Source organism: Peromyscus maniculatus, chromosome 8 (genome assembly GCF_049852395.1).
Source record: "Peromyscus maniculatus bairdii isolate BWxNUB_F1_BW_parent chromosome 8, HU_Pman_BW_mat_3.1, whole genome shotgun sequence".
Lineage (NCBI taxonomy): Eukaryota > Metazoa > Chordata > Mammalia > Rodentia > Cricetidae > Peromyscus > Peromyscus maniculatus.
This window is the reverse complement of record NC_134859.1, coordinates 85,351,741-85,362,186: the sequence shown is the minus strand read 5'-3', so window position 1 is coordinate 85,362,186 and position 10,446 is coordinate 85,351,741. Positions and strand designations below refer to the sequence as shown.

General features: G+C 57.5%; 1 protein-coding gene across 1 annotated transcript; it reads right to left on the bottom strand.

Annotated features, from left to right (window-relative positions):
* Nucleotides 1–295: 295 nt before the first annotated feature.
* Nucleotides 296–9,328, bottom strand: Ppp1r1b (protein phosphatase 1 regulatory inhibitor subunit 1B). The gene is made up of 7 exons (XM_016007206.3): nt 9,193–9,328; nt 7,841–7,901; nt 7,577–7,599; nt 7,156–7,231; nt 2,786–2,989; nt 1,162–1,284; nt 296–1,076 (listed from the first exon to the last, which is right to left on the bottom strand). Exons 1-7 carry the CDS (start codon nt 9,271–9,273, stop codon nt 1,039–1,041), a joined length of 606 nt encoding a protein of 201 aa, XP_015862692.1. The 5' UTR covers nt 9,274–9,328; the 3' UTR covers nt 296–1,038.
* Between the last annotated feature and the right edge of the window lie 1,118 nt (nt 9,329–10,446).

The following is a 10,446-nucleotide window of genomic DNA, read 5'->3' as shown; positions in this document are numbered from 1 at the left end:
AGAATCCTCTTTCCTCGCCTCAGCCTTCAAGTGCTGGGATCACAGACGTGCACCACCGCGTCCATCACACACTTTTAAAGGATTTCTGTTCTTCCTCGGCTTTTAGCCATCTCCCTCAGGAGCTAGTATGCTTAACGCTCATGCTTAATGCCTGTTATATGCAGGAAAAGCTCCTGGGGAGGCCTGGACACCAGGGTCAAGATCTTGACCCTTGGATAACCACCGTTTTCCCTGTCAGAACATGCCATTACTTCCCGGTCTCTCCTCCCTCCCCTAAAAGAGGAGTCTCAGGACGGTTATTTACAAAGATTTATTACAGCATAGGAGGAGTTCAGGCCTGGAGTCAGGGAAGAAGGGGAAGAGAGCCAAGCAGCTGGAGGACAAGGAGAACCAAGCTCCCCGCACTGTGTGGCCCCTCTAAGGACATATAGATACTAAGTGGCATTCCTGGCACCAAAGCACAAACGAAAGGAAACGCAACAAGCAGCCTCTGCCAGTCCAACTTGCAGGCACCCAGCAGGAATGGGACAATAGGGGAAGACTTTCAAAATGTTGAGGCTGTGGAAAAGAATGTCTGAGACCTGGACCCCTGGTGAGAGGGGTAGGGACTCAAAGCCCCCCCCACACACACACAGGAAGAGGGGATGGAGGAGGAGATTTCAGGGCACTTGCAGGCTCTGGTACCTCCTTTCCCCAGACCTTAGAGTCCTGCCCTGTGGGTCTCCTGTGCCCAGCGGAGTGGATCTAGAGAGGAGAATTGTGAAGAGGGAATATTTGTTTCTGGTCTTCTGAATTTTCCAGTGTGGGCTCTCTCCCCTCCCCCTCCCACCGGGTAAATAGAAGAGTGACTGGCAGGGAGAGGCATCGGGGACTCTGGGCTTCAGCCAAAGCAAACACAGATCAGCCTCAGTCTTCTAGAAGTCAGAAGCCGCAGCCCTAGCAGGTAAAAGAAAGGGTACAAAGTAGGGTGGGGACAGAGTGGGTTTCTGGGGAGCACTTCCTCCTGGAGATGCAGGACTCTGAGCTTATGTACCAGGCTCATGGGGGGGTAGGGCGCTGAGGCTCCTCCCCGGGCTCTGAAAGACAAGCAGAGAGGACTCAAGGCCTGGCTCGGTCCACGAGGTTCCCACCCACCTCCCCACCCCACACTCCAAAGCTCACCGCTTAGTGCTGCTCTGTCTTCCCCTTGGTCCTCAGAGTTTCCATCTCTCTGGGGCTCGTCCAGAGGAGGCGGACGCTCCCAGGGTCCCTCCAGACCCTGGCCACAAGTTAGCTTCTGCCCCACTGGAAAAGAGGGCATACAAACACAGACTGAGTGCCCATCTGGTGCCCTGCAGCGTGAGTGACGACTGGTGCCTTGTAGCCAAGTTTCTGAGGCATCATCAAATAATGAGTCGAACACTGGACTGGACAACTCTCCCTATGACTGGCCATGTGACTTAACTCATAGGCACTTTTCTGAAGGAAATATTATATAAGAAGATAGATGTAGATTACCTTAGATAAGATTATACCCGATGGGAAGCTGGGTGTGGAGACTTACACCAGTAACGCCAGCAGTCAAGAGGCTGAAGCAGGAGGATTGCTTTGAGTTCAAGGTCAGCCTGAGATACATAGTTAAGATTCAGGCCAACCTAGATTGCAGAATGAGACCCTAGCTCAAACAAACAAGGACCCAGAACTGGTGGTACCCTAGAGTCACTCAGGAGTGCTGGAAATTGATGTTGATCCTTGGTGGTCCAGTCATGTGACCCAGGGACTTCTTCCCCTTCTAAGGAAGCATCTCTCATCAATTTTCCACCTGTTCTGGTGGCATCCCAGAGGGAGCTCAGGCAGCCTACGAAGCCCTCTCCCACCCTCACAGCCAGAGATGCAGACAGGAGACCCAAGTCATCTTGTCCGGGCCCAAGGGCTGAAAGTTTTAAGTGGGAGACTGCTTGTCATTCCCATAAATAATGGATCTAAGTCAAGCGGTGGTGGCACACACCTTTAATCCCAGCACTGGAGAGGCAGAGGCAGGCGGATCTCTGTGAGTTCCAGGCCAGCTTGGTTTACAGAGCAAGTTCTAGGACAGCCAGAGCTTTTGCATAGAGAAACCCTGTCCCAGTGGGGAAAAAAAAGAAAAAGGTCCAAAAAAGGGGTTCAAATCGTTTGATATTCGCACCAGGCGAGATAGACACAGCATAGCCTCCTGTGGCCAGGCCTGGAAGCTACAGCCATAGGAGAGGTGAGGTCTTTCTGCCCAATTGTCTCGGTGTCGGTGTCTTCTGTGGGTGTTCTGGCTCGGCAGCCTTCTGTGCAGGCATTAGGCGCCCTATCTCCAGGCTGCTGAGGTTAGGGTAAGGGGTGCTGACCAGATCAGGTCTTAAATCCTTGATTCTGTATCTGGACACTAGAGGGCACTCTCCCTACCCATACTAGGAAGGAAAAAGTCTCAAGGGTCCTGGAGAGGGCAAACCAACCGGCCTCCCGAAGCACAGCGGGGGATTCAGAAATGCAGGAAAGGGAATGCTGGGCTCTCTCTCTATCCCTGAACCTCCTCACAGTTTGCTTCTATGGATAGGAAGTTCTTTTTTGAGTCTAGCTTCAACTGTCATGTGCCTTGCCTTAATTTTTAGAAAGAGATGAACAGTGGGAAAAACCTAGTCAGGTGAAGGATTAACCAAGGCTAGAGGATGCCAGGTCTCCCCAAATCTGGCCACAGAAGGACATCACGGGCTACTTCTGGAAGAGCCATGTCTGAGCCATGGGAGCGAAACCACAGACCACAGCCCCTTCAGCCTACCAGTTCCCCTGCTGAATTTCAGGACTTCTGCCTGGCTGTCTTCCTCTTCATCCTCCTCTTCATCCTCATCCTCGTCTTCTTCATCATCTTCTCTTGGGTACCCCAGCTCCCGAAGCTCCCCCAACTCATCCTCCTCCTCCGAGGCCTGGTTCTCGTTCAAGTTGCTGATGGTCTGCAGGTGGGACTCGGCGATGCGCTGCACAGCTGGGGAGGGGAGGGGACCCAGGGAGGCCAGGGTCAGCCAAGCCGCGGGAGCAGCCCACGCATGCAACTGAAGCAGAGACGATGCCCTAAGGAGCCCAAGGTCAAGGGTAAAGGGCCCCAGTTCACTTCACTGGGGGAGCCAAACCAAGGTGGGAGCAAGAGGGGGTACATTTGATCTTACTGGCTCTTAAGCTGTTCCCAGATGCTGGGTGCCTCCCCCCCCCCCGAAACTGGCACCAGAAAACCCCCCCACACCACAGGACGCCTGGCTGGGCAAGACCAGGCCAGCATGGCAGCAGCTTAACATTCTCTGGCCAGGGAGCTTACACAGCCAGGTGCCCAGGCCTGGAGAGTGTCTACCAGGGCTAACCCCGGACAGAAAGTGTCAGGCCTATGGGCCAGAGCCATTTTCCCTGACGCTGTTCACAAAGATCCACCTTGCTGGGCTTCCCTGCCCAATACTGCCAGCATTAGACACCAAACTGCACCTCTCCCCCAGGCTTCCAAAACAGGGACAATCCTGAGCCTGAGGTCACAGCACTCTGCAGCCAGTCCAGTCCTTGCCGGGCAAATGGACCATTCAGATGCAGCCCTCACAGTCTTGACCCATATCCCTAATCTCCCAGCTCCCTCTGCGGTGACCCAGAAAGCAGCAACAGCCCACCACCACCACCACCACCACCACCACCACGAAGACCTGCTCAGATGCAACCTAGGAAAGGAACAGTGTGGGCGGCTTCCCCAAGATGGAAAGGGGGGGGAGGGGGAGGAAGGGATGGGCTGGGGGTTCTGGGGAACGTTGTTAGGTTAAAACTGGGATGGAGGGAGCGGGGATGCAGATCAGTTAGACCGCCTGCCTAGCACGTACAGAGAGCCCCTAGCAGAGGCCTGCAATCAAAGCACCCACATAAGGTAGAGGCAGGAGGATCCCGGGTTCAAATGCATCCTCCGCTACATAGTGAGATCTAATCTAAGCTTGGGCTACATAAACAACCCCCTCAAACAAAACAAGACACCAGAGCAGAATCAGCAAGGGACCAGGGGCTATCAGGATTTTAGAGCAGGTGAGTCGCTCGGTCCACAGCCTCCAGTCTAGACTCTTTGCAGTGGTCAGTGCTTCTTGGCTACCTAATCCAACAGTGGCGCCTCCCCTTAACAGCCCAGGGGGTAAGCTGGAAACCTCCGGTGCAGCAAGCAGGCCCCTGCACTCCTGCCAATTCAGGGACAGGCACAGAGGGCGCATTGTGTGTGCCCAGTGCCCCGCCCTGGCCCCAGCTCCAATCCTACCTCTTCCCGCTGGCTGTGGGCATGCTACCCAGGCAATAAAATCGCAATAAATTGCCCTGCCCTGGCCTTGGGGACCCGGCAAAGTTTCACCTTGATCCAACTGAGAGAGCTCTGACCTAGGAGCACCCTTTACACCCCCCCAACCCCCCATCCCCGCTCCCCTGAGGCTTAGCGCCGTCCACCCTTCCTGGAGGGCTCTTGAATCCTGCCCTACAAAACCCAAACCCTGCCAGACACTTGCCCTTACCCAGAAAGGGCTAAGCTTGCCAAACAGAACCATCTCGGTACAGAAGGCCTCTGGGCTGGGGGAGAGGAGGCGGCAGGCAGGCGGGGGAGGAGAGTTGGTTCGTGATCCACCGTGACGATAGGTGTGTACAGCACCCGTGTGGCACCCCCTGAGCTCCCGTTCGCCTCACTCAGTCTCTCATGCCTCGCTGGGCCTTCTAGAATCGACTACTCTTTCCTTACCACACTGTCTCCTTCTTGTACCTCTCCATGTCTGGGACCCTAAATCCCCCTGCCCCAAGTCTTCCTTTTCAAAATTCAAGAGCCCCAGTACAGCCCTCTCCTGACTCCTCCTTCCGCATCCCTGCTCTCCCTACCCAGAAGCTGGGACAGGTACGTCTTTGGTCATCTTTTGGTACACAAGAAACTTCCTGGCCCTAAACTCCTACCTCAGCACTACTCCCAAAGTGCATAACCCAAGCCAGGGAGGACTGAACTGGGTGGGGTGGGGGGGGCGTAGCTCAGCATTACATTGTGTGCTCAGTGTGGAAGACCCCGGCTTCCATCCCCAGCACCTTCTCAAAAGACTCGGGGGCGGGGCTGCTTTCCCCCCAGCCTAGAGTGGAGACCAAGCAGATTATTTCATTTAAGACAGAGTCTTGCCTGGCGGAGGTGGCGCACGCCTTTAATCCCAGCACTCGGGAGGCAGAGCCAGGCAGATCTCTGTGAGTTCGAGGCCAGCCTGGTCTACAGAGCGAGATCCAGGACAGGCACCAAAACTACACAGAGAAACCCTGTCTCGAAAAACAAAACAAAAAGGCAGTCTCTTGATGGATCCCAAGTTCATCTCAAACTCACTGAGCATGATCTCGAACTTCTGATCCTCCAACCTCTACCTCCCGAGCGCTAGGTTTACAGGCGTGTGTCACCACGCTTGGCTTATGTGGTGATGGGGATCGAACCCAGGGCCTCGTGTGTGCTATACAAGCACTCTCGTCCCCAGTCTCAAGGCCAAGTTCCTGTACCCCGTCTTGGAAATGTGCCACTTGTCTTCACGCCTGCCTTCGGTCCTTCTACGCGTCCCCACAGGAAGTCCTTTCACCCTGCCACTCGCTGTGGCTTCCTTCCTTCATTTTCCTGTCGTCCCGTTCTCCTGGCCTCGCAGCTTCTCTCCTCTGTCCCCGGGCTTGGCAGGCAGGCGGGGCTGCCAGGTGCACCTGTTGACCTTGGCCGGTGCTGGGAAACCATATTAACCTCCCCCCCCCCCGGGGGGGGGGGGAGGTCACAGCACACCTTTCCCCCACCCCCTCGGAGGAGAAGGGGTAGGCTAGGCGGGAAGGCCTCCAGCGGGGGTGGGAGGCAACTGGCACCTCGTTAGGAAGAGACCCTAGGCATGCCCCTTGGCACCTGCTCCTCCTCCAGGTACATCCCCCACAGCTCCCTGGCCAGAAACCGAGTCTCCAGCTGTCCAGAAAATCCTGATTCACTCCTCCCAGCCCCTTGCACACCTCCTTCCTCTGCCTGTCTTTTCTGGCCCCTGGATTCCACCAGCCTTCTTAGCCTTGTCCCTTTGGCAAACTCTCCCTGACCCTTAGAGGCGAGGGTCCCGGGACCGGGGAACAAGTCCCTCCTTTTTCACTTTTTTTTTTTTTTCCCCTGAGACAGGCTTTTTCTGTGTAGTTTTGGTGCCTGTCCTGGATCTCACTCTGTAGACCAGGCTGGCCTTGAACTCACAGAGATCTGCCTGGCTCTGCCTCCCCTGGGATTAAAGGCGTGCGCTGCTGCCGCCTGACCATTTTTCACTTTTTTGTGAGACATGGTCTTGCTGTGCTGTCCTAGCTGGCCTGGCGGCCACTGCTCAGCCCAGGCTGACCTCATGTCCATAGCAATTTTCCTGCCTCTGCCTCCTTAGTGCAAGGATTACAGGCATGAGCCACCAAGTATGGTAGGGGATTTTATTTTTGAGTGGTTTTTTTGTTTGTTTGTTTGTTTGTGTTTTGAGACAGGATCTCACCATGCAACTCTGGTGGGCCCTGGCACTCTCTCTACAGACCAGCTTTGCCTTGAACTCACAGAAACCTGCCTCTCTGTCTCCAAAAGGCTGAGTTGACAGACCTGTGTGCCACCACCACACTGCCTGTCCGTCAGCATTAGGGCTGTAACCCCGGGCCTGACCTCTGCATGTCAGTGCTCTGCCACTGAGCTACACTGTGAGCCCCCAGATCTTCCTCATCGTATTTTTCCCACCAACGAGACCTGGTATACGCGACAGGAATGACATCTTTTCATCTCGACAGAAAAGCGGTCAAGGGGAGTCTAGGACGCAGACCTGCACGTGGGAGTGGGACCTGAGGGGTGAGCACTGGCCCAGCAGAGACGTCTCCAGAGTGTCTCTCTTCAGTGCTTGTCATCCTGTGGGGCCGGCCAGCTCAGCTCTCCCTTCTGCCCCCTCAACTTACTGTGAAGCCAAGGGCGGCCCTCTCCCTGCATCTGGGAGCCTAAGAAAGAACTAGTCTCCCAAGTCAGGCAGTGATTTGGTGGCAGACCTTCCCAGTGACGGTGACACCAGCTTACATTTCCTCTTCCTCCCCTACGTCAGCCCAGCTGCAGGACTCCGGGAGACCACAAGACAGATGCAGGGGTGAGGTTAGTACCTTTCAGCGAGGGGGGAGTGTAGGCACAGGGGTTGGGTCTCTTCGACTTCGGGTGGTGCCCCTCTCCAGAGGTTCTCTATGGGGAAGAGGCAGTTGAATCAGGCTTCCCAGAGACCCCCTTCCCTCCCCCCTCCCTCCAATGGCACCATTCTGACAGATGACCAAGCATGGGACACCTAGGCCAAGCCCCGTCCCCATTGGCAGAGGCTTGACTCGGAGCAGGACCCAGAGTCATGGACCCCCCACCCCACCCAACTCAGAGAAAGGGTGACCCTCAGAACAGGATCTTTCCAGGGAAATGCAACTGATGTGCTAACACGTCCTGTGGTGGCCCCGGTGGCTGGCTGGCTCAGCAGGCATCAGTCTACCCCACCCCAGATGGCTCAGCTAAGTGTCCTTCCACCTACCCCAGGAAACTCACCTGGTGTGGAGAGGCCTCCTCCTCTGAGAGAAGTCACCAGGCATACACCAACCATGACAGAGGAGGAAAAGGAGGAAGAGAAAAAGAATCAGGTTACTTTCCCCAAAGCCTCAGTCTTTGGGACAGAAGTGTGCCCCTCCCTCCTGGTGCCGACAGGTGTCAAGACAATAAACCAACCCAGCAGAGTCTCCAGCCTCCAGCCTGTCCCCCTCTCATGAAAGGCACCAGAGTTGGGACAGAGAGCCGGGAGCAGGCCCTACCTACCTGGAGAGGAGTGCTCTGAGAGCCGGAACAGCATGGCAGGGGTTGGTCTCCGACGCCGGATCTAGGGAGAGGGAGGACAGGATAAACACTGGATAGGGTCCCTCACCATCACTCTGAGCCAGCTGGAGGCCAGGCTTTGGAGTCCTCAGGGAGCCTGGGGATCAAAGGCAGCTGCAGCTCACTCAACTCACTCGCTTATCTTCCAGGGATGAAAAGCACCCAGAGGCCTAGCAATGTGTTCAAGGTCACATGGCACCCCGGGTCCAAAAGACTGGAGAAGCCGTCCACGGACGCCCAGACGGTCCACGGCCCAGCACAGCTGCTACAGAACCTTCTCCAGAAGCCAGAGCTGGTTACACTCCCGCTGCCCCCTTGAACCCTCTCAAGGAGGAGGTACCCATGGCTCTACCCACCAAAGGTCAGCTTGGGGGCTCCAAAGCAGCCGGCCTCAGCTGTAGGGATCGGGGCCGCAGCCACCCAGTGGTCTGCTGGAGTCTTGGGAGGTTGGAGTCTGGGCCCCTGGCACAGTCTTTCCCAAGCTGTGGGATTCTTCACCCAGTTCTCATGAAAAAATGTAAACTCGTTCTCCTTGCCCACCCCTAGCTTGGCAATCAGACCAACCGTCAGTTAATTAGGTCCCCTTGGAGCTCCAGGGAGATGCAGAAAGGACCGGGTAATTGAAGCTAAAACAGCGGCTGCCAAAAACGCTGCTTAGGCCCAGGCTTCAGCCCACCCCAGCCAAACACCCCAAGCAGGGTTTTGCCCAATTCAAACGGCCCTCTTCAGAGCTAGCCTGTGGCATCTCAGCAACAAGTGTCCTTGCTAGGTCGTGGAGTACAGACCTCTGCCTCCACCACCTCCCCCTCACGTCTTCGTAGATCTCCCAACCCCCAAGGGAGGCAGTTCACCTCCCTGGGGTTGCGGCTCTAGGTCCTGATAGCAAAAAGTAGTCAGAACAAGGTTCTGGGGACCCCAGACCAGGCCTATAGGATGAAACTGTGGTCAACTAGACCATGAAGTTGAAATGACAGCCCCAGACGCCTAAACTGTGTGCGTCCCCGGGGGGTGCCGCCACGGTAACTTGGTCCCCGTGGGAAAAGGTCTAGCCTAGCGGGACTTTGTAAGGGCCAAGAGGGCAATCCCACGAGCGGACTGTCTCCGGACGCCCACTGCCGGAATCCTCCTGCCCAAGATCGGCTCAGAGGTCTGGGGAAAAGTTGCTTAGAGTCTCCAGCGAACTTCCCGCCCTGTGGGGTGCCCGGCCGCGACCCAGGCGCGGTCCAGCAGAACAGCTGGGCTGCGCGGGGGATGCGTGCTGAGGGCGCTACGCGGATGGGGCGCGAACCCCTTACCATCTCCACCTGGCGGGGGTCGAGCTGACTGGGGGGCGCGGGCACCGAGAATTGGATCTTCTTGCGGTCCTTGGGGTCCATGGCGGGCTGCACACCTAGGGTGTTGGGCTGATCCCTGCTCCGCTGTCGGGAGCTGCCGGGGGGCGCGAGCTGTGCGGAGAAGGAGCGCTGTCCCCGCACCCAGGAAAATCGCCGCGACCCGCGAGGGAAGCGCTCTAGGGCCAGGAGGGCTGGACCGCGGGGCTCGCCTGCGGCGCCGGGCTCGGCGTCCCCTGCCCCGGGATCGCGGTCCCCGCGCCTCGGTTGCGCGCTACCCGGCTGGAGCGCGGGGTTCCGGCTCCTGGCCTGCGCTCCCCGCGGGTCTCGGTGGGCTGCCCTCGGCCTCGCTCCACCAGCTTCTATCTACCTTCCCTCTGCCTTCTTCCTCTCCGCGCCTCTGCCTCTGCTGGCTGCACCCCACAGGTCCCAACCCTGGGGTCCCAGCCCGTCCCCTCCGCCAGGGACTGGCGCCTAGGCGCTCGGAGGGAGGGCTTAGGAGAAAGCGGCCAATGAGCATCGAGAAGCGTGTTCTCCCGGGGATGGGAGGAGGGTGCAGAGAGCGAGCCAGGGCCGGGGGAGCGGCCTGGGGGGGCCCCCTGCCGTCTCCCCAGAACTCAGCGTTGCATTATTGATGGAGTCCAGCCGCGAGGCTAAGGGAAGGGACGGGGGGGGGGGGGCAGCTGGATCTGGGACTCTGGCCTTAACCACTTCGAGGGGGCCCCCCGGGACGTGGAGTTTCAAGGGAGGCCTGTGAGGTCGAGAAGAGAGTGCCAGCATGTCACGCTGTGAATGGGGGGTGTCCTAGAAAGCGAGTGTGAGAGAGGTGTGCGGGGGAGGACACCTGTCAGTCATCGTGGTAGGGAGTATGTGCAAGTGAGTGCCAGAGGCCTGGAGTGCTACATCTGGGGAGGGTGGGGGTCGGCGTGGTGTGAGTGTGTGAGTCTATGTAAGTGTGTCAGAGTGTCAAAGACGCGGGTGTGAGTGGCAGCGTGTGGGAGGACCGCGTGTGTGCGGGGGAGGGTGTGGGTGTGGAGGAGGATGTTAGAGGCTGTCAAGGTGATGGGCAGGCGGGTGCCAGCTCGCGGGGCGCCTGTGCCGGAGAGGGGCTTGAGGCTGAGAATGTGAGAGCTAATTCCCCAGGCGAGAGGGGGATGCGTCCCCGCCACCACGTACCCAGCATTCACGTGTCTCCTGCCTTTTCTCCCCATCTTCTGG

Bases quoted from the DNA above. Each gene is read 5' to 3' on its own strand.
- Ppp1r1b (XM_016007206.3), bottom strand. From the start codon at position 9,273: ATGGACCCCAAGGACCGCAAGAAGATCCAATTCTCGGTGCCCGCGCCC. The intron at 7,902-9,192 runs GTAAGGGGTTCG...CCCTCTCCCTAG, and splicing joins ACCCCCGCCAGGTGGAGATG to ATCCGGCGTCGGAGACCAAC. The intron at 7,232-7,576 runs GTGAGTTTCCTG...TCTTCCCCATAG, and splicing joins AGGAGGCCTCTCCACACCAG to AGAACCTCTGGAGAGGGGCA.